Raw genomic sequence first — 23,099 nt, 5'->3', positions numbered from 1 at the left:
AGAAATACCACTCTCTCCAAGCCCCAGAGAAGTGTAGGAAGAAGAGGCCTGACAGCAGAGGGAGGAGGGTGAGGATGTTGGCTAGCTAGGTCCTGCACCCTCCTCTGTAGGGTTCAGGCAGATCAGTGTGTGCAACATCAAGGGCATGGAGCAGCTGCCCGCTCCTCCCGGTGTGGGAGGATGGCACGGAGATCACTGAGCAGGGGACCCCCACAGTGACATGGAGACCCAGCATCCTGAGGGCGGCAGAATGGCATGTCCACACGGAGGATGTCTGGGGGAACTTCTAAGCCTCCTTTGTTTCCCACCTGGTGGGAACGTTTTGTTGAAAGCTAGAGATTAGGCCAAGGAGTCCCCTGTGGGTGTGCAGCAGAGACAGGAATGCATCCCCTGGACCTTGTCGGCAGATGTAGCACACAATGTAGTCCCAGGACAAATAGGTTATGGTTAGAAAGAGGAAAGGGGAAACCAGTTCGTTGGGGAAGGGTCCAAAGACAAAGTAAAGAGATCATAGACAGCAGATAGCCACTGGTGCCTGCAGGATGGGCCAGGCCACTCACTCGATGTAATTCCGGATCATGCTACTCTGAGACTTGTGATGATCCAAGGGGCAGTGGGGCCCAAAGGATGCTTCACTGCAACCCTGTAAATCACACAGGACTTTCACCCAACATACAGCCTGACACCATCTCGGAGAGGAGGGAAGGAGTAGAAATAGCCTAAACATAAGAAAGATTGACCTATTATTCAGGAAAGACTGAGCCAAGATTATTTAAAGATATTGAATTGGACTAGATTTTAAACTGCATTCATAACTGATGCTAATTTTCTTCTGCCAGGGAGGGGCTCTGAAAAAGACCCAATTAATTACAAACAGCATAAAAGAGCTACATTTTTTCCTGCTCATATAAATTGTAATGTGAGAAATTTTATCACTTTACATTTAGTATATGTATTTCTATGAAGACAGGCACCACAAAGCTGGTATAACAAGTGTTCTATGGATAAATGCATGAATAAATGAATGAATGAATGAAGTGAGTGAATGAATATTGGTTAGGCATGTTGTACAGTCATTTCTCAGACAACTGTTAAGGGAAAGGTAATATTTAATCAACCAGCTATTTATGTCTGGGAAAACTGAATGTTAATAAACCTGACAGTGTAATGGAGAGTAAAGCCATTAGAATCTAATCTGGTTTCTACCCCTAGTTTTCCCACTAAATATATGTGTGGCTTGGAGTAATCTTAGATTTTGTTTTAGATATTAAGGTATGAATGTAGAGTCTTTTTAGTATTCAATAAATTTTATAGCTCTAGGTTTCCTTATGTGTTAAGTGAGCATTTTCCATCTATTATCTATCTATCTATCTATCTATCTATCTATCTATCTATGTGGAATAATAACTGTTAAAATAATGCCAGCTTTTCAACAACAACAAAAAGTGGTAACTAATAAAGAGAGTAACATTGTAGACTACTATTAAATAAGAAACCAAAAACTTTGTTCTGGTTCATTTATATTAATTATGGAAAACTGGCAGTAACTCAAACTCTCTTTCTTCTACTGGGCTATGTTATCAGTAAGGGTTGCCTAAAGACTTCTAATCACCATTAACTTCCATGTCTTTACCTACATATCCAGGTGGAATTTAATGGCCCAGTGCTGGGCCCAGGAACCTGACCAAAGACCTACTTTCCATAAAATTCAAGACCAGCTTCAGTTATTCAGAAAAATGTCCTTAAACAGTATCTCTCAGTGCAGAGAAGAAGCGGACTCCAGTGGAGTCATAAATGAGGGTTTTGTAGGTAAGTTTGATTCTTTGTCAAATTTTTCTGTGTTTTCTCCCTTGTGGACCGAACAAGTTACAATGGTCATGCTGCTGGGGTGGGGCTGCACTCTGCTTTACCCTAGACCCTGTGCTCCCAGACTTCCCCCAGACAGGGCTGTGGTCAGGAAGCTGCCTGCCCACTCTCCCCACCTTGTTATCCAGTTGTGACTTACTCAACAAGATACGCCAGTGTTAGTTACATCCAAGTTATTCAGATGCCAACTTTCGGCAGACTGCATTAAAATTGTAAATAGCGTTCAAAAACACAGAGAAGCAGACATAAATATGCAGAATTAAGATGCAGGAAGAGTTTAACCCAGAATATAACCAAACTTGGGTAATTTAGACAGAAACAAGCAATTGTGTGCCACGGAATTGTTATTTGCAATGCGTGCAATTCCTGAAGATAAGGAATCGTAAGAAAAGTAGAAATCACTAAAAATGTTGACAGTTGAGAGGTGACTAAACAAAAATGGCCAAGAAGAGAGAAGAAATGGAATAAAAAGTCAGGGTTTGCTTCTTTGTAAAGCCATAGAACTTTCCTTTCAAGGTGAAGCTAAACTTAATTAATTACCTGCAACAAAAAGAGAATGTGTTCAATAATAGTTTGCTGCTTTGCATATTTAGCAAAGCAGTGTGATGTCTGTCTTCATTGTTACTGTCAGATACATAGGAGAAGATAAGAAAGCCCAGGAAGGGCTTTTTTTGGGAAAAAATAAATCAAGGGCATTAGGGTTAAAGGGAGCAATCATACCATGCCTATCCCTTGGTCCTACTGACCTAATGGGGTGGGGAGGGGATGGAGAGAGAAGCAACGTATCTGGGCATCTAGTAAAAATATCCCAGTGACTTCATCCCAACATTTGTGTAAACATCACCTCATCAGTCCCAGAAGTAAGAAAGGCAACAAATCTAAATGCCCCTGTGCCGTGCTAAACATAGCCAGTCAGCAGGCATATGTCTCGTCTGCGAATGCCCAGTTTTACTTGGAAGTCTTTATTTTAATATTTCCCTCTTAAAGGGAGGGTTGCTGAGTACATGCTGTGTCTATTCAGGATCTGTGCTTTAAGGGTTGACCTTCCGGCTTTCTATTCAATGGTTTTTAAACAGAAAAAAATAGAAATCTACCCACCCTCCCTCCCCCTGCATGTCTCCTTATGCAATCAGATGTACTGATTGCTGAAAGCTTGCCAGGGTCAAGTTACTAAATATTGCTCTAAGCATCAGGATCAACGACATAGTTAGCTAATGGTTTTTCTTTGACATATGGCGCCAGAATTTGTATAAAGCATTTATTTGCCTTATATAAAAGTTTTTGACAAATAACTCAACGATAGGCAAAAAATAAAAATAAAATAAAAAATAAATAAAATCACATTTTATTAGAAAGTTTCCTGATATGCTACTTAATGGGATAAAAGCATGGCAGTGAGTTGCTGGACTTATATTGCAGATTTATGTTTCTGTGAAATTCTAAACTTTTCTTTAGCCTAATTTCTTTAAGCCATTTAGGAACAGCCCAATTTGTCTGTTGGCATTCTTATAGATATAGCAAATTAATTTGATATGTTTCTCAGTGGCAATTAGTGCATATTGATAATAATCATAACATTTAGATCCTCCCATAGATATTCAGCACTTAAGCACTAACCAAACCTGGCATCTGATAGTTATCTCTGTGGGGAAGATATTTTACAACACTGTTCAACCATGCATGTGGTTTGAAATAAGCTGAGATGGTGTTTGGATGATAAAGAAGACATGAGAGGATGCCAAAGAGCTTGTGAGCCTGCAGCTTGGCCATCCTGCTCATCATCAGTGGGAAGGGTCTGAAAAAAAAAAAAAAAAAGCACATAATAATAGAGAACAGAGAATAGGAGGAGTAGTCCTATGCTCTTACAATAAAATAAGCTTTGTGTCGGGTGTAGAACTTGGTAAAGAGGAAGATCCATTCAAGTCCAATGGGAAAAAATAGATACAATGATGCTTCCCTTAGTCCTTGGACGTTTTCTTACATTTCAGTTTAAATTCATTGCAAATAAACCCAACCTGGATGTACATCAGGGCTAAGTGCGGAGGTTGCAGCCAGCAGGTCTCACCTGTGCATTTGCACGCCTAAAGGATGGGGAGGAGAAAGGGAAGGACCGTCATCAGCTACTGAAATAGTCCCGATTTTTCAAATATACTGTATGAAATAGCAATACTATTTCTGATCATAATTTTTTTTAATCCAGGTACTAATGTACCATGATTGGAAAGTATTGGTAAAAAACAGTTCCCACAATATGCCTGTGTGTATTTATCTTTTTGATTACCTAGAATATTGTGAAGTGTTTCAGAAGCTCTGCTATTAGGTTTCAACAAGAGTTCTTATACTTTGTTATGTAAGAAGGTCAGCCTTTAAGTAGAGAAAGAGAGAATAATAAGAGCAAAATTGTGAAGAAGCTCAGTTATCCACTTGGTATTCATTTTTCTGCTGCCACCCTGACATCAGACACACAGTCGGAGTCTGTGCTTCTCAAGGATTCCTGTAGGGCCCACTGCCCACCCACATGGGCCCTCCTCACACAACACAGCAACTTCACCTATCCCTGGGGGAGGGTGACTAAGAGAACTCAGACTTGAGCCAGACAGTCTGGGCTCCAATTCCAACTGTGTGACTTTGGGAAAATGATTGAACCCATCTGTGCCTCAATTTCTGCATCTCCTAAATGGGGATAATACTTGTATTTAGCTAATAGAAACATGTTGCTCTAAGCAAATAGCTTAGAATAGTACGTGATACATAGTTAACAATTTTTTATGGTTAATAACATGTATCATGTCGTTTTCCTCCTACCTCCATCCTGCCATCATAACTTGCCAGGCCAGTGTCCATTTCCTATCAGCCTTTTGAGAGCAGGAAGGAGCATGCTAGTTTTAAATTTGCCAATCACTGTTAGTGATTTCATATGCCATTTGTCCCAGGGGGATGGTGGAGGAGGGCCAGCCCCATTTGCTGTCTTGCTGTTCTTCCGGCCTTGGTTCTTACTGTTTTTCTTCTCTCTGGTTCTTACTGTTCTCTCTACGCCTTGAATCTTCTTCCTAAAATAGCCACATTGGCAAATTCTCTCACTTAATTCAGGACTCTACTAGAATTTTGCCTCATGAAAGAGGACTTTGCAGACTGCCAAACCTCAGAGGGAAAGCAGGGGAGAGTGGGTGGGTGGGACGAGATCAACCTATTAACTTGTATGCATATATGTGTAACCCATGGACACAGACAATAGCTGGAGTAGCAGGATGGAAGGGTAAGCGCTTTAGACAAAAGGGGCCATGATTTCTTAATTTCTATCACAAAGACCATGACCTGCTCCACTTGTTCTGGCAGAGTTAATCGGCTGCGGGCTCTCCCACATGCTATGAGTTCCTTCATGATAGCACACATCGCCCCCTAGGGTAGAGCTACTTCCCTGCTAGCCTGCAGAAGTCTCAAGGACAGGGATAGCATGTCTTATTTATCTTTGTGTTCCATTAGTGATCCTCCTATAAATGTTTGCTGAACCAATGTATAAGGTTTGGTGTTATAGTTCTCCTACTGCCTGTATACAAATAGAGGAAATCAAATAGATGCTGGAATAACTGTTATATCTATTATTTTCACAGATGAAGATGGCAGCATGATTTGTGTGAGTTTGGATGACAGTGGGCCCATTGCTTTAGTGGAAACCAAGAACCAAGAGGGGTTAAACTATATGGTACTTGCTACAGAATGCAGCCAAGGTGAAGATCATTCTGAGGGTCCTCCAGGCTCCAAGGAATCTGAATCTTGTGGTTTGAGGAAAGAAGAGAAGGAACCACATGCAGACAAAGGTATCTGCCAAGAAAAACAAGTGGCTTACTGCCCTCCTGGCAAGCCTGAGGGCCTGAACTATGCCTGTCTCGCTCACAGTGGACATGGAGATGGGTCTGATTAATAACTCGGTTTGGGAAATGCAGGGTTGAGATAAACACTCCCGTTAAGTAGTTACTGAAAGGAAACCCTAGCAGAATGACAGATGTTGAGGTGGTCTATGACTCTGAATTAACACTGGAAAGTTCCTGGATTCTAATCTCGGTTCTGAGAACCACTTGGGTTCAGTCTTGACAATCCCCACACAACTGTTTAACTTCAACAGGATTCTGAGGTGAACCACTGAGCATTTGGGAAGCAAAGGAAGACTCACGAGTCTGGAGGGAAAGCTGCTCTCCCTTACCCTTGAGGTCACTTAGACCATTGCCCACCCTTCAGTCTGGACTATAACAGGAACATCTTGGTCAGAGGTTAGAGACAAAATAGGTGTGTTCAAAGATCTGAAGGAGGCGTGAGAAGCATGCTCAGGGACCCAGCTGAATTACAGATAATCCCAAAAGGGACTGAGGAAATGCCTAAATATATAACTCTACATGTTCCAAAGGAACCAGCATCGATGGCATAAGAAATCATTTGGGATGCTATTGCTATAATAACGTATTGTCTTTCATGACTATTGTGAAACATTTTGGAGGTTTTGAAATAATGAAAATAGGACCATGAAGATGTCTAAATCCTAAAGCTTAGCATTGGGTTGTATAAAAATCGCTCTGTGACTTGTGTGCTGTCATGGAAATTAGCTTATAAAGACTGTTTTTATTTGCCATATGTATTTTATATATATGGTACTTAAGATTATGTTTAGCACAAAATTGTCATTAAAATTAAATATAAATGATTATACAATGCACATGCAAGCCCTGTGATTTTTTTTTAGCAACTACATGAAATAATAAATACCTAAATGAGAACTATTTAAAATATTCAGTGAAACACTCTGATTTCAAGCCTATTTTATTATTATTATTATTATTATTATTATCATCATCATCATCATCATTATTACAGCTACCTATTATACTGAAGTCTCAACTGCTCTAAAAGCAATCTAATGAGAGCTTTCTGGGTCTTACAGGATGTTCGCTAGGTACAGAGAAGAACATTTGCTAAAACCTACAGTGGAAGAGGATCACATATCCCCTTTCACCTTGGCTAATTCAGTTCCTTTTAAACTGGCCTTAACAGGTGATTGGCTGATGAAGAGGAACACAGGAAGTCCATGTGTTCCCTGTGCTCTGTGGTGAACAGCCTCCACATAATGGTCCAGGACTTGGGGTCACATCTGTTGTTCCTCTGAACAAGGCAGAATGTTTTCTCTGATCTCCTGACCCTCTACTGGGCATTAGTCATTGTTTGTAATGATACTGCTTCCTGAGTTAGGGGATTCCACCACCTTCGTCCCCTGCTGGGAGTTACGTTGCATTTGCTCCTCCAGGATCTCGTGAGCAGAAGGCAGGCATGTGACCTGGCGCCCACCACTCAGGCACACTCCCAGGCTCCTAATTGAGAGCTAAGGATGCAAAGAAGCGGGCATCGCAGTGAGTCCTTCCTGGGGATGGTGGCAACTGCTGTTGGTCTGGCACAACTGCAGTGTCCAGGGCCAGGAGGGTTGGCAGAGCAGGTCCAGAGCCTGGTGCCTCTGGCAGCTGGGGTCACCAGACTGACCGGCTCTGCAGTTTGCTTTTAGTCATTGCTCCAGGCTCCATTACCCCCAGTCTGGGATTCTATCAGTAAATCCCCATATCCTTTTAATAAATGCCAAACAAGCCAGGGTCAGTTTTCATTGCTTACAACCAGGACCTTTGCTCTGCCAGTGCCATGGTCTTTTATTTTGAAAACTACAAAGGGATCAGAAATGTATAGAAGAATTGGATTTTCAGTGTAATACATATGCATCACAATTTGGATAGTAAAGAAATGTATAAAATATCTGAGGAGAACATCTCATAAAATATGTTCCAGCTAATATCTAAGTATAAATCAGTATTCATTTTTATAATTCATAATAAATAATATTGGTAGAAATATTTAATACAAAATAAAATAGGCAATGGCTAAAGTCTCTCACAGGTAAAATCTATTATGGATAATAGTAACTGATAAAATACAAATGGCTGGTATTATTAAGAACTATGTAAGTTAAATTTGAATGAGAAATACATTTTAACAAGTACCACTGACAACACTCAGGGGGAGGGAGGGGAGTTGGGGCAGCCCCCAGCCCCAGCCCTGCAGCCGCGATGCTGGGCTGCTAGGGCCGGAGTGGAGACAAACCCACAGCATGGGGCTGGGGCTGGGGGCTGGAGTGGAGACACAAACCCGCAGAGGGGCCAGATTCGATTCTGATCAAGGGCATGTACCTAGGTTGCAGGCTTCTCCCTGGTTGGAGCTCAGGTCAGGGCTCATGCAAGATGCAACCAATCAAAATGTCCCTCTCACACTGATGTTTCTCTTTGGTGACTGTGGCGGTTGGCAGTGGCAGCAGCAGTGGGATGATGAAGGTGGTGCCTTTCCCTATCAGCCCGATTGCCTCCCGCAGAGGGAGTCCAGACTGTGGCATAGGTCCCCTCCCCATGGGGCAGAAGGGGTAGGCTGGGCTGAGGGACCCACTCAACCCCAGTGCATGAATTTCATGCACTGGGCCTCTAGTCAATTATAATTTTTATTTTATTTTATTTTATTTTTTTTAGTGAGTGTGAATATAGAATTTTCTTTTCCTAAGTGAAATCTATTTTTATTTGAAGTATTCTAAAGACTGTTCCAAATTATAAGGTTCATTGAATATTTTAGTGGTTATAAATACATGTAGAGACTAAAGTATGTACTCTGAAAATAAATAAAATTTCTAATTGATAACTAGACCATTAGAATCATGCAAATATTGATTAGGAATCAGAAAATTTTAATTCTTTAATTTTGTTTGCAAAGTTTAGTTGAACTTTAACGTAAATTTCTTTTATGTTGTGATATTTATGTATTAATTCACTTATGCTATTTTGATGGGCAGTAATGACAGTGGAGGATAGTTTGAGCAAAATCACTTGGGCCATTTGAGACATAGCAGGATAAGAGCTTATTAGGAGATCCTAAGAACAAAACAAAAAATCAGGAAATTTGCTGCCACTGATTTTCTAGGGGAAATAAGTGAATTCCAGTAAGTCAGAGGGAGTTCAGACATCTTTTTCGGTGAGCTTAATTTCATAAGAATACACTGGAAACTTGTAGAAATACTGCATTTCGAAGCATACATGACACTACATTGTGGAGAACTTTAGATTTTTTCTTAAGTTAAACTTTTTTAAAAGTGAAAAATTCCAAATAAAGGTAATGTTCAAGATCTATTTCTCTAAGCAATATGCTTCTCTACACATTCATTCTTCAGTAAAACAGTTTATTCCTTCCCCCCTGCAAGATAATTTGTGGTCTTCTTGAAGAGAGCTCTGATTAGCAGAATCACGTCCACTGGCTCCACCAGGGGCCCCTCTGCTGGACATGAACTTTCTGCCGGAGCGGAGGGCAAGGCTGGAAACAACTGTTCCTGAAGGCTGCCTTGCCTTTTTAGGTGATGAGGGTCTCTCTCCATTTAGGGTAACGTGATTGACAGCTCCACACCGGTTCCAATTAGCACCCCATAATTTATTAGCTTCTGCTTTCAGATTATGCGTTAACTTCACAAATATTTCAACCACGGAAACAGCAGCTATCAAGTGTCTCTTTCCTGATCCAGCAGTCTCTGGGGCTGGAGTGAAATACAAGGAAAGAGCGGTACAGTTGGTCTGTCAAGTGAGAATAATCATTTGTGTCTGTGCCTGTCTGAGGGCACAGTTCTCTGATTTCTCTTTAGGCGTGTGTGTGTGTGTGTGTGTGTGTGTGTGTGTGTGTTCCATTTCATTTATTCATGGGAGACGAGAGAGAGCTGGTGTTGAGCAGATGTGAAATTTACATTTGCTTAGCTCTGCTGCTTGTGTAAATATAAAAACTTCCGTTAAGTACAAACAGCAACTGTAATAAACATACTGCCTTTACAACATTATTACTTTTCTCCAGATTTTAGGAATATGTAATAGTGAAGAAGAAGAATCCTAGAAATATTGCAAGGAAGAATGGAATATATATATAGCAAAGACTTTGACAAAAACAACCAAACTATGAATTATTTCTGTGCAAATTGTCGACAGACTTAAAACAGGGTTATGAAAGAATCGTGGTTTCCAGTTTCTTTTATTTTAAAAGTCTTCTCAAACATTTTTCCATCTAAAAATGCATTTTATGGCAATGGCATTTATAAGGAAAGCAGTTTGTCTAAGTTATCTTTCTTATGTCCTCAATCTCCAAAGTAACCAGTCACTAAGTGTTTTATAAGAAAAAGTTCCCGGTTTATGTTGCCAGAACAGGTGTAGATGACTACACACAGAGGCAGGTTTGTGACTCTCAGTGAACTGGAGGTTAAGGTACCTTAACAGTTGTTTTCCTCCGATGCAAAAGGGCAGGGAAAATGCAGTTCTTACCCAGAAAGAGTGGACAGACATGCTTCCAGGCAGGGAGACCGAGCCCCAACACCCATCTCCCCAGCCCTCTCTCCCATCTGGGCCCAGATGATTCTTGAGCCATTGCTAGAATTTGCCATCCATTGGAATAGAACTTCAAAGGGGAAATGAGACAGGATGGCAATTCCTTTTCAACTAAAGGCGCAGAACAGATAGAGTTCCCTGGAGTTGGGGGACTGAGTACTCAGCCAGAGGGCAATCGACAAAGGGATTACTCCGTGGTGGAGAGCTGTCTCTCCCCTTTTCATCACCTCTCCCTCACGGGGAGGCCACGCACAAAGGAAAAACTGGATGAAGCGGGCCCAGAAAATCCCACTGGGGGTGATCAGAGGGGAATCCAATCTTTCTTTCAGGCCCCAACCAGGTGTAGTATAGGGGGAAACATCATGTTTTCTCATGTCATCCTTTCCTCACATCTCACTTTCTTAAATATCCTTCTTTCCCACTACTAGGGCCTTCTTTAATTTGCATGGCTTCACGAATATTAGCAAGATGGGCATGGGAATTGGTATTTCACATGACTTGACGGGCCTAAGAATGTCAGTGAGGGTTATGAATTCCCCAAAGTTCTCTCTGATGCTCTTATGACACTGGATCATTGTAGCTTAAGGGCATCTTGCATTTCTACTTAGGGAGGTACAGCACGGATAAAATGCTCTGCTCTGCGTGCCCAGTGTGCCTGGTCACTGGAGCCCGCTCAGCCGGCTGGAGGTCTGCTCAGGACTGCCCCAAAGGCCAGTTCCAGTGAGTGAGTCTCCCCACCAGCAACCTGATACTCAGGTCAGACGCAGCTCAGGAGAGAGGCCTCAGTCATCGGAATCTTGTGGCTGGGGAAGTGCTCCCTGTGGGATCTGATCAGAGATCTTGTGAGTGCTCCTGCGGGTGCAGCAGCATGCAAAAAGCCTCGTTCAGGGAGGACTACTTGGAGAAGTGTGTAGCAGAGAACGCACTGCTCTGCTTTCCGCTTCCACTGCGTGCCCAGGGACAACTTCTAAAAAGCAAGCTGGAAGTCAGTGCATTTTATTCATGCTTGCATACTGCAGTGATCCATGCCAATGGAACATGGATTAAAAAACCCGCAGAGAAGTCCAAAGTTAATTTTAGCGATTACATCAACGTCCGAACTTCAGGCTAACTCTTCCACAACTTGGTTAGGTTGGGTGTGAAGAGCTTCAGCGCAGCGAAGGCTAATTAAATACCAAAGTGAATGAAGAGCAGCAGTGAAACATTCTTCTCGGAGGAGAATGAAAAGCTGTGTCTGACTGACTGGTTAAGGTAGTGACATCTGATGAAGGGTCTGGACAGTGTCCTAAGATAGTTCCTTTGAGACCTGGGATTCTGTAGGCTCTACTATTTGTTGCCCTGCCTCTTCCCTTCCTTAGTCATCTATTGGAGGGGGTGATAAATGAAGCCCACAATTGAGAAGCCAGAGACAAACCAGAAGTGGACAAGCAGTGTGCAATCAGACAAGGTGCAATCTCTGTAGCTGGGCTGCCTGGGTTGGCATCCTGGCTCTGCCACTGAATGTCTATATGACTGAGCAAATGATTTCTCCTCTGTGAGCTTCTGTCTTCTTGTCAGTAAAAAGGGGATCGTAACAATAAATATCACATAGAACTGTTGTGAGGCTATAATGAGTTGACCTATATATTCCAGTAAAGCCCTCAGACAAGTGCCTGGTATATGAAAAGCAATTAACATTAGTTATTACTACTGTTATCATATCTCATGCAGTGTAGCCACATAGTACCTTCCATCTGAGTGGTAGAGAGCGGTGTGACGTAAACTGGGACTATCCTAGGCAAACTGGGACATAAGGTTACCTTACTTATGAATGATATCCAACACAGTTCATAGTTTCATTCTTCAAACACTTGACAAAACAATAATAGGTCCTTGCAATGATCATAATCTACTTCATAGCTTCCCAACATGATAGGAAGAGAGGATGGGTAACTTTGTGAAGTCATGCTCTGAGTAAGGCTCCTTAAATGCCCCCAATTTCTGTGACTGTTATTCAAGATAAATGATATTTGCCTCTCGTGTTATAATGAAGGTCAGGATTTGAACTAATGTTATGCTTTAACAATCTACAAAGGCAACTTGGGTATAACACAAAATATTTCTCTTAGAGTCACACAAATTATGTTGGTGTCATGAGAAAACCATAAGTTTCTTAATAATATTTTCCACCTAGTGGTAGCTTTGGTTTCTTAGCCTAGCTTATTAAGATATAAAAATGACCAATATTTCAAAGACATATTTTAACCAACGACTCTACTGTCTTAAGCATTTAGAATTCAAGAAGTAACAATCATTCTTTTCTGGAAAAGGATAAATGCAGCCCAACCAGTGTAGTTCAGCAGTTTAGCATCAAGCCAGGAACCAGGGGACCACCGGTTTGGTTCGATTCCCAGTCAGGGCACATGCCTGGTCTGGTCACAGGTCACAGGCTCGATTCCCCTCAGAGGGCATGCAGGAGTCAGCTGATCAATGCTTCTCTCTCATTATTGATATTTCTACCTCTCTCTCCTATCCTCTCTCTCCAAAAAATTTTTAATAAAACAATCTATAATAATAAAAGGGTAATATGCTAATTAACCAGACATCATTCCGGATGTCCTTCCTGATGAAGCCAGGGCAGAGGGAAGCCAGCCAGGGCCCTGGATGCCAGAGGGGTGCCGGCAGCTGGGGTAAGGCCTACTCTTGCACAAATTTTCATGCATCAGGCCTCTAATATATATATATATATATAAAATAAATGTATATCCGACTGAATGATGTATGGATGGTGCTTTCAGTGCCATCTCTGTTTCTGACTCCATGAATGCTAAGAGGTAAGACCTGAGCTGTTATGGCAACAATTGATTTTCTCACTTGTAAAAAGAGAAGGGTGATATATAACGTTTCATTCCAGGCTCGATGAATAGAGGGGTTATTATCAGGTTTCACAGAACTGCAAACACTTTGGAAAAGCAAAAAGTAACATCTATATACACACATGTATATATATGATAAAGTAATTTTACTTTCTGACTTCAGATCATACTGCTATATTTTATTCTACTGGAGAAACGTAAGACGATTTTTTTTTTTTTTTGTATGAAACAACACAGGGGCCTTGTAGTAAACAGACACCTTTAATGTTTGTTTTTTCTTCCTCATCACCTTCGGCTTTGCCCAGTGCACAGACCCCTTCCCCTGTTTCAACAAGGAAGTGACCAAGTCATGACCACAGAGACCGAGGAAAATATTCGAGGTATTGGAGACTCCATGGAACATTCCTCCCCCATGTGGTGGTTCCTGCTTCTTCATGGAGACAGTTGGGGGTCCCTTGATCCTTTTTTAATTTCTCAATGGGGGAGGAAATCGAGGGACAGAATTTGTGGGAGAGAAGGCAGAGAAGGGTTTCTTCTTTCATCGTAAAGTGTTCCTTGTAAAAAATATGATATTTACACACACACACACATATAAAATATATCCAGTGCAATTGCAATTGTTATGCCAAACACTGGGAAGTGCCACCTTGGTCGATGTATTTCTGGAGTTTTAAACAGTTGTCCTACAACAGCTGCATTTCAGTAAGACGTGGGCAGGTGGCTCCAGATGAGCCACTTGCCACTCATAAGCAGGCTGAGGCTTCCACAATCCAGAGGAAAATAGTGTGTCTTTGTGCCTGGAGTCAGGGATGTAGGGGGGAGTGGGCAGGAAGGGAGCTGGAGGCTTCCGAGGTGAGGAAGAATGATGGGCTTCTTTGTACTTCTCTCCCACCGTCTCCAATGCAAATACAAATACATTTTAAATCTGAGGATATTGACATCAGTAGTGCTGTGATCACACTACGTAATGAAATAATTCACATCAGCATAGAAAATATTCACACCAAAAAGTCCGGATGTCTTTCCCAAGTGACCTCACCACAGATATTTCTGGGGGTTTGCCCAAAGTCGTTTACCACAATTCAGAGTCTTTGGATCTGCCCTTTTGACAGAAGGAATTCTTTTTAGATGACATTTCTGAGGTGTGTGATTTGGTTTTCCCGACACAGGGAGAAGTTCGAAGGCTCTGCCTTTCCCCATGTCCTCATCCTTGAAATGAGAGGCACAGATGATGAGCCTTCCGGCCGGTCAGAAGGGAAAGGGAAGGGGGAGCCCTGGGTCAGCAGGTCAGCTCAGGAGGGATGCACCACAGAGGGAATAGCGGCGAGCTGCAAACCAAGATCAGAAGCCGTTACAAACCCACTCCATTCAGCTCTGAGCATCACCAAGGGTGCTAGGCAGAGACCTATGGGGAGGAAGGTGAGCTGTCTAAAACCAGTACAGATCCTTGCTTTTGTCCTGAGGCTGCAAACCTGAAAGCAGAGAGAAAATAAAAGAGAGACAGAGGGAGGAGAGGGGGTGGGGGGCAAGTAGGGAGAAGAAGGAGGTGGGGGAGGGGAGGCACAAGAAAGTTAAGGAAAGGGAAAGGGAAAGACAAACATCACTGTTTTACTGTGGAAGTCACAGAATTTATCTGACGGGCATGAACGAAAGTAAAAGCAAAGCCAACAGAAGTGCCAAATCTTCACCCGAGGGAAGAGGGAGTGGGCAAAACTACAAGCCAGTGATTGTATTTATAACTCTCTCTCTTTTTTTAATTTGTCCTAAAACTAAAGACAGCAAAAAAAGCAAAGCTTTGTCTGAATGTACCTTTCAAATTCAGCCCTTCAAGCCAGGAACATTGTTATTCTTAAGTTTTATGTTTTTAAGAGATTTGCCTAATTTGGCACTTACGTTGATATTCATCATATATTTTTCCTTATAACTGTCACTAGGTGACCAGACACCCCCCTGCCTCCCTGTACCCCCAAGCTGCACCCTTCGCAGTGACCAGTACAACACATGGGAACCACGTGCATCATTCTAAATTTCCTGACAGCCACATTGGGGAAAAAAAAAAAAAAAAAGGTATAAAGAAACAGGTGAGACTTCATCTTAGTGATATATTTTACTTAGCCTAATATATTCAATATGCAATGTGATGAAAATAACACGCACTCAATAACAAAATATGAGTGAGATCCATTTTACTTTCTTTTTTTTTTCCTACAAAGTTTTGAAATCCATTGTGTATTATGCACTTCAGGCCCATCCCAGTTCTGCCTGGCCACATTTTTAAGTGCTCAACAGATACACGTGGCTAGCGGCTACAGAATTGAACAGCGTGGAACTAGAACCTTTCCAACAAATGGTATTTTAAAAAAAAAATCCTCTGTGACATCTACCAGCTAGGAGGGTCCTTCTTTCCCATTCTGCACGCCCCCCAACCCCAAGGAGGCCCCTATATGGGGGTCCCGCGCTCAGCCCAGGGTGAGCCCAGCCCGCTCCCCGCTTACCTGAGTCCACGCTGAGGCCCAGCCCCGGGGCCACGTCTCCCGCGGGGCTGGCGAAGGGTCCCCCGGGCGCGGCCCACGCGGCGCCGGTGGGCTCGCTCTTGGCCGCGAGCTCGCAGGGGGGGCTGCCGGGCGCGGGCGCCGGGGCGAGCGCCAGGCGGGCGGGGCGGCCGGAGGCGGCGGGCATGAGCAGCGGCCCGTAGCGCGGGTCGAAGTGCGGCGCGTAGACCTCGTGCACGGCGGCGGGGCGCGGGTAGGCGCCGCCCAGCGCGTAGGGGTGGTGCGGGTGCGGGTGCGGGTGCGGGTGCGGGTGCGGGTGCGGGTGCGCGGGGTGCCAGGGCTCGGCGGCGCCCTGGTGCAGGTGGCCGTGCAGCGCGGCCGGCGCGTAGGGGTCGGCGGCGGCGAAGGGCAGCTCCGAGTGCGCGGCGGCCAGCGGGCTGCCCAGCGGCGCGGGCCCCGGCGCCGGGTACGCGCTGTTCCAGAAGGAGGCGGGGAAGCTGCGCTGGCTCATCGGGTAGGAGCCGTCTGCGGGCCGGCCAGCCGGAGGGGAGAGAAGGGGGGAAAGAGCTTGTTAACGCCGGGAAACGCCGTCGATCGCGCCCCCCGACCCCCCAAGGCTGCGGGGAGAGCCGAGAGCGCGGGTCCCGCCAGAGGCCGGAGAGCGGCGGCTGGGGGCGGGTCGGCAGCCCAGCCTTTGGGGCGGTGCCTTCCAAAGGGGCTGGAGCCTGTGAATTCAAGGTCCGGGCTCCGGAAAAAAGAAAGGGGGGGGGGGGGGGACTCTATGGGGTGCAGGCCCGCTCCCTGGATTTTGCAGACCCGGGGTTGGTGGGAAGCGGAGGAGCGGAGAGATCTCCTCCCCAAACCCCTGTTTCGGGGCGCAGGCAGTTCACCTAACTCCTCTCAGCCGCCTCCCAGGCCTCGGGGCGGACGCGGCTTCCCTATTCCCATCCGCTGCCTCCCAGCCTGGACACTCTTCCTGCTCTTGGTCGGCCGCCTAGCCCTCTCCCAGCCCCTCTCGCGTTTCAGCCTCCCTTGTTCTTGAAAACGCGCCTCTGATAGACTAGAAGTCCATAGACATAGTTCGAAGTCTTGCTATTATTAGCCTCCTTGCTAGAAACCTTCTTTCCGATATTATTTTTTCCAAGAACAGAAAACCAGACACACTACAAGGACAGCTGTCTTATCTGCACAAAGGGACGGGATGGGAAAGGTCCTCTGCGTTTTAATGAACAAGCTTTGTGCATCAACGGATGGATGCCACCCTTCTGATTTACTATTAGTATTGTTATTATGATTGCTGTCGGCATCACTGTGGGCCCCTAGGGTCTGGGAGCATTTTAAGAGAACAGCATTTAGATCAGATGTGTTGCCTTCGGTTAGGAGGGAGGGAAAGAAAGACATTGAACTCATTATTGAGCACCTCTGGGGAATGCATCTGTACACCTAAAGAAGGTAAAATAGTTTTAAAATACATTCCAAATAATGAACAGTCTCCCTCTTAAAGATATCTATTTAGGCGTCTGAATAATAAAAAAGAATGTTCTGTATTCAAAATGAATGTTTTTGGAGCTTGTCTAGGCGAGGTTTTTACAAACTTTCAGACTCAAGGGGGAGGGGGGAAAAAGGAGGATAAGAGTTGTCATTTCCCCCAAAATGTAATATTTGTTTTCCTTCTTACAACAAAGTCCTGGTTTCTCAGTTCGGTACATGTTAAAAACTGAGCTTGGTGAGAAAGTTTACCGAGCAGTTAACTGTAGTTTTGTTAGGGTAATAAGGGAGGTGGAGATTTCAGAATAGAAGGAACATATAGTTGACTTGTCTAAGAAATCATTGTCCCAAACTAGATAAAGCAGTGCTCTCTGGGAAGGGTAGGACAATAAAGAGATGTCTTGGCTGTACCCAAAGACTCATTTCCTTGCTACTTTATTTGCTTATTGAAAGATGCTTTCTGCTTCAAGAATTCCCCAAATAACTGAAACCTGAGGAAAAGGCACAGGTAGGTTTTAGGAGACATTCCTCGGTACAGTTTGCTGGCAGCAGGGCCTAGGACTTTGTATTCTGGGCAAATTTTCAGAAACTGGGAAAGGGCCCTGAAAACCGCCCACGTCCACGGTGTATTTACATACATTTTCTGTTTGTCTTAGGACCATCTCCAGGGATAGTCTGGAGGGCGAGTATTATTCTAATTTTAGAGACCAGTAAATAGAGTGACCTCGAAGAGGTTAAGAGACTTGCCCAAGGTCATATTGCTAGGAAGTGGGTGGAACCAGCACCCAGCCAGCACAGGCCTCCCAATTCCAAGGCTGGTGCTTTTTCTAGGTCAATGCTCTGCTCTTCTCTGCCTTCTGGAGGAGAGATATAACGCCTTCGCCTATTCTTCCCTCGATGATGTCCTCACCCATCTCCAAAGGCCCATCCTCCCTTCTCCTCTGACACCCTGCATTCTCTCAGCTGCATCTCCGTCTCCTGAGCCCCTCTAGGAGACCCGGGCTGAGAGGGCTCTCTGCGGGCCGCCACACTCACCCCGCCAGGGCCCGGAGCTCCGTGGTGCTTTGCTGCTGGCACAGCTCGGGGAGTAGCTGCTGGGCTGGCTCAGGGCCCTGCTGAAGTGCTCGTCCACCACGGAGCTGATGTCTCCCTGGAAGTAGGTGAAGAGGACGCAGCGGGAGTTGATGTACTCGGCCTCTGGTGGGCGCTCTTTCTCCGGGCTGCCTTCCTCCTCCTTGATGCTGGCGGGAGTCTGGCTGGAGAAGGAGGAGCTGCCGCTGCCACTGCTGTGACTCGGGCTGGCGTTGCACTCTTGGGCTTCCTGCATCTTGGAGTAATAAGCTAGTTTCTGCTCAGAAGAGAGAAAGAACAGAGGAGTCAGTTTCAAAAGAGAAGGCAGGTTGGGTTCAGACAACACGTCCTCGTCCTCCTCCCATCCCTGAGGGAACTGGCACTGGTGCTCAGGGATGCCGGCTGCACCACCTGCCCCTGAACACGGGTGGGCTTCCTGAGAAGCGGGTTGCCCTTCCTGATCTCTCTGTCTCCTGGCATTGCTGCCAGCCGCAGGCAGAATGCTGAGGTGTCAGAGTGAAGGCTGTGGAAGACGCCTGAGGAACCAAGTTATGGGCCAGAGTTGGACCACAGAGCCAGGCTCCGGGCAGATATACAGAGTGGGCAAAAGCAGGCTTACATAATACAAATAAATAACACAGGAATCATTAAATAACAATGCAAGAATAAGCTCTGTGTTTCCCGTACTCACAACTGCAAACCTACTTTTGCTTGCCCCTGTGTGTATTTTTCAAAACCAGCCTCCATGACTAACGGGCATCCGGTCCAGTGAGGGCCGGGAATCCAGGGCAGAGACACAGGAGGCGGCGTGAAGCATCCTCATGACGGAACATGACAACCCCCTCCACACACCCGGGCTGCAGAGGAAGCCCCGCTGCGGAATGGAAGGTTGGAAACGGTTCCACTTAGGAAAGAATCACGTGAGTGGACAGGTGAATGACATCCTGACACGGGCCGTTGTCAGACGCGTAAGTGGCTATTTGTTTGGTTGCCCGTATACTTTCCATTTAAGAGTCTGTCTCGGTTTGTAAAGAGATCTTCCTTTCTGAGTAAAGGAAAACCAATGGGTCATGAGCATTTCCAGCCTTGCCATCTCTGGGCACACAGAGGAAACGCGTAATAAAAGGGAGCCTCGGAAAAATCTTGGCCGGGAGGCTCTGTCAGGAGTGACTTATCTGATAGTGATTTTAAAAGATGAAGTGCAACTGCTATTCACACTTTCTTAGAAACGAGCAGTGGACTGGATGTAACGTGGAAGCATTGTGCTGGCAGAGATGGCCTGGCCGTGCAAAAATGAGCAGGGATCTCCATGCAATAGATTGGTCCAGGGCCAGGGAGGAGAAAGGAACAGACAGACAGGAAACCACCCCACCATCGCCTCTTTGCCATAGTTCCAGCCTGGGAAGGAGCTGGGCTCAGATGCTGAAGTCAAAAGAGCCATTTAGCAATATCACTACTTCCACCACATTCCCGCTTGGCTCTAAAATGAACACGGAGACTAGATCTCCTGGCTGGGAAGTGAGATGAGGAGGAGGGGGGAAAACAGAAGCCAGATAGATATTTTGAATTTGCAAGCAGAATGGGTGAAGGTGTGGACTCTGTCCCACACTGGGGTGTATTTCAATTCCCCCAAAGCCGGAGTGTAGGCCCTCACTTTCCAACCTGGCCAGGCCCCTCACGAGCCCCAGGATGTGATGTTGGCCTTTTCCTGGACTACTGTCCGTAGTTTTCGCTACTTCAGCTGGGGAAACAGAGGGAACTGTTCAGCGGACACAGCCCAGAGAACAGACAAACAGGAGCAAGGAAAGGAAACCTGCGTTTGCAGAACCCGGGTTCAGTGGTCTTATGAAAAGTGAGCTTGTTGATGGCAGGGCAGCCCAATTCAGCGACCCCGTCTCCGGAAGTGGAAGTATTATCTATGAAGCTTGCCTCTGCCCCAGTCCATTGTACCCCAGGAATACCCCCAAAACTCTGCAAAGCGAAGATGATACACTCAATGCTTTTCCTATGGTACTCTCTGTAACGAATTCTCTGGTTCTGAAATTATAATAATTGGCCCGATCGTCTGCAAATTGAAACGGGGGAAAAAATCATGCCTTATATAAGTTTCCTGGGATGCGAACGAGGGTCTTTGCATCTCCAACAGAGAGACAGAAACAGGCTTTTTTGCTTTTGTCTGGACCAAAGTTCGGTTTCCCGTGGGCAAGCTTCGCTCCCATCTACCTCCCTGCACCCGCCCTGGGCTCAGACGAATCTGGGGCCAGGCAGTCGCTCCGAAAACCACCCAGCAGGCGCCATCCTCCTATGCTGATTCCCGGCAAACCCGGACACGCAGCAGCGGGGCTTAGCTGCCTTCCGGGAACGCAAACGAAAGGGGTGAGCGCGATCCACCGGGTAGCCGTGCGGCGATCCCGGCATCCGGGCGGCGCTGCCGCCGGCCGCACGCCCCGACCCGAGCGGAGGCAGGCGCCCTGCGCCTCGGGGTTCAGACCTCGGGGTTTGCAGAAGCCGGGGCGCCCCCGGGTCCCGGCCCCGCAGCAGGCACGTACCTGGTGGTAGGGGGTGTAGGCGGAGGCGAAGTAAGGCTGGTGAGGACCGTAGACTTGGTACATAACATCCAGACAGCTCATGGCTCTCCGCGGCGGAGCCGGCTCAGACGTTCACCCTCCACTCGGGGTCGGCGGGGCGCGGGGATGCTGCTGCCCGGGCGGCCCTCGGACCCCAGCCCCGGGGTCATGGGCGGAGGAGCGGGGGCAGTGCGCTCCGCGGCTCGGGGTCCCGCTGCTCGCCCCGCTCCCGCCCCTGCAATCCCAGCCGCGGCCGCGCTCGCCGGGACAGACGCGCCCGGGCTCCGGCTCGTGGGCATTTAAACCCCCGCGGCCGTCCAGCGGGCGTGCTGACGCCACCCGGCGGCCGCGGAGGGGAGGGAGGGGAGGGGAGGGAGGCCGGGGCGGGGGCCGGGCCAATGGGGAGGGAGAGACGCGGACCCGGCTCCCCGGGGGCCTGGGCGCGGCGGGCTGCGCGGCTCGGGTACAGAGCCCGGAGGCTTCGTGCCGGAGGTGCGGGGACTCCGGCCCGGCTGAGGCGGAGGGACTGGGGCGCAGGGAGGCGGGGAGGCGGGAGGGGGGTTATCACGTTAGGAAAGAGAGAGAAGGCTGGTGCGTGGTGGGAAAGGCGCTGCGGGATGGCAGCCAGCGGAGTGCATGCGCGCGGGGGGCGCAGGCGGGGCGCTGGGCTCGGGGTGCCGTGCTGGCCGCTCTCCCTGGGAGTCCCCTCCAGTGTTTCCCAAAGTGTGGTACGTGTGCCCCCAGGGGTACGGGGAGAGTTTGGTGGGGATATGCACTGCACCGTGCTTAGCTGCGCCAAATTCTACGTTCTCATGAGTACCAGGGGTACTCAGCGTTAGGAAAATCATAGAAGGGGTACACATATGTCAAAAGTTTGGGAAACACTGGTGATCCCGGCCCGCAGGCTGGGTGTCCCAGGGGTCCGGGACCGCTCCGGGGGCGGAGGAGCGCGCGCTGCGGGGAATGGCAGCCCCTGGAGCCCGCACCGCTGTCCTGCTCCCCCTGCGCGCCCCTCGCCGGCCAGGAGCCCCCCTCGCCGGCCCCCACAACCGGACTCCGCTCCGGGGCGGCCCCTGGGCCCCTCAGGAGTCCGATCCCGCCCTCTTCTCTCGGATGGGCTCCACCCGAACCCTCCAGGTTCGCGGGCTCCCGCCCTCCGGCTCCTGCCCGGCCTCCGGCTCCTGCGGGGCGAGCTGCTTTCGAGGAGTCCCGAGCCCTCCCCGCCCCGGCCCCGCGCGTCCTCCCTGGCGACCCGCGAAGGGTCGGGCACTTTGAGACCAGAGCTCTCGGCTCCTGGGGGTCTCCCGGGCCGGACACGGAGGTCAGGGAGGTCTCCCGCTGCCTCTCAGCCCGCCCCGCAGACGCTGCGCTTTTGTCTGATTTCAGAGAGGTGGCGGGTGCGCGCCATCGTGAGACCCGCAGCCACGCCTCTCCCTGCCCGGGGGTGTTCCTGGCGCCACACGGGGTGCTCTCCGTCCTCCCCAAGCACCGGGCACACCCCGTGTCCCCAGGAACGGTGGCCAGGAGCTGAGGAATGAATTGAGCCAGGCTCTCTGGTGCTGGTCAGGTGGAATAGCGGCGGGCCAGACTCGGGGTGGCGGGGGCGGGGGCAGGGTGGGGACAGAGTTTGGGAGCATTGAGGGCCCAGACCCAGGGAAGAGGCAGGTGGATTACTGATGTCATCCGCCAACGCCACTTAGTCTCGAATTTAAACGCAACAAAAAGTCTGACGTCGATTCTCAGGCTCTAAGACTGCGAACAAATGCACACGCATAGAAGATACGTTGGTTCTGAACTATGATTATTTTAAGTAAATTGTCTTGGGGTGGAGTTTTTGGTTTTGCCCGAATTATATAAATGGGCAAATGGCTCCATGGCTTCAATTCCGTTTCTAAACGGTGAGCCCGCCTGGGCAATTGGAGAGGTTCCTTCCCGGCATAAATTCACCTTCCTTCCTTCCTTCCTTCCTTCCTTCCTTCCTTCCTTCCTTCCTTCCTTCCTTCCTTCCTTCCTTCCTTCCTTCCTTCCTTCCTTCCTTCCTTCCTTCCTTCCTTCCTTCCTTCCTTCTTTCTTTTTTTTCCACAGAAAGAAAGAGAGAGGGATAGAGAGTTAGAAACATCGATGAGAGAGAATCATCCATCAGCTGCCTCCCGCACACCCCCCACTGGGGATGTGCCCGAAACCAATGGAAACCAATGGAAACCAATGTACATGCCCTTGACCAGAATCGAACCGGGCCGGGACCTTCCGGTCCGCAGGCGGACGCTCTATCCACTTAGCCAAACCGGTATCGGCTGGAGGGGTTCTTTAATTAACTGTAATGTATCTATT

At 47.4% G+C, this 23,099-nt stretch overlaps 2 protein-coding genes across 4 annotated transcripts in view; one reads left to right on the top strand and one right to left on the bottom strand.

The window, feature by feature from the left end:
• Window positions 1-6,574, top strand: part of ROS1 (ROS proto-oncogene 1, receptor tyrosine kinase) — an 89,458-nt gene extending 82,884 nt beyond the window's left edge. For all 3 annotated transcript variants that reach the window (XM_036414749.2, XM_036414747.2, XM_036414748.2), the window contains 2 exons: window positions 1,646-1,809; window positions 5,478-6,574. In XM_036414749.2, the coding sequence (XP_036270642.1) occupies window positions 1,646-1,809; window positions 5,478-5,788 (475 nt within the window). In that variant the 3' untranslated portion in view covers window positions 5,789-6,574. The remainder of the gene's footprint in view (window positions 1-1,645; window positions 1,810-5,477) is intronic.
• A 6,821-nt stretch (window positions 6,575-13,395) lies between these two features.
• On the bottom strand, window positions 13,396-21,138 carry VGLL2 (vestigial like family member 2). The gene is made up of 4 exons (XM_036414762.2): window positions 20,751-21,138; window positions 18,166-18,478; window positions 15,646-16,167; window positions 13,396-14,478 (listed from the first exon to the last, which is right to left on the bottom strand). The coding sequence occupies exons 1-4, from the start codon at window positions 20,829-20,831 to the stop codon at window positions 14,438-14,440; spliced, it is 957 nt and encodes a 318-aa protein (XP_036270655.1). The 5' UTR covers window positions 20,832-21,138; the 3' UTR covers window positions 13,396-14,437.
• Window positions 21,139-23,099: the final 1,961 nt, after the last annotated feature.

Source organism: Pipistrellus kuhlii, unplaced genomic scaffold, assembly GCF_014108245.1.
Source record: "Pipistrellus kuhlii isolate mPipKuh1 unplaced genomic scaffold, mPipKuh1.p scaffold_m20_p_5, whole genome shotgun sequence".
In the NCBI taxonomy this organism is placed as follows: domain Eukaryota; kingdom Metazoa; phylum Chordata; class Mammalia; order Chiroptera; family Vespertilionidae; genus Pipistrellus; species Pipistrellus kuhlii.
The sequence above is the reverse complement of the archived record's forward strand: the minus strand, read 5'-3'. Positions and strand labels throughout refer to the sequence as shown.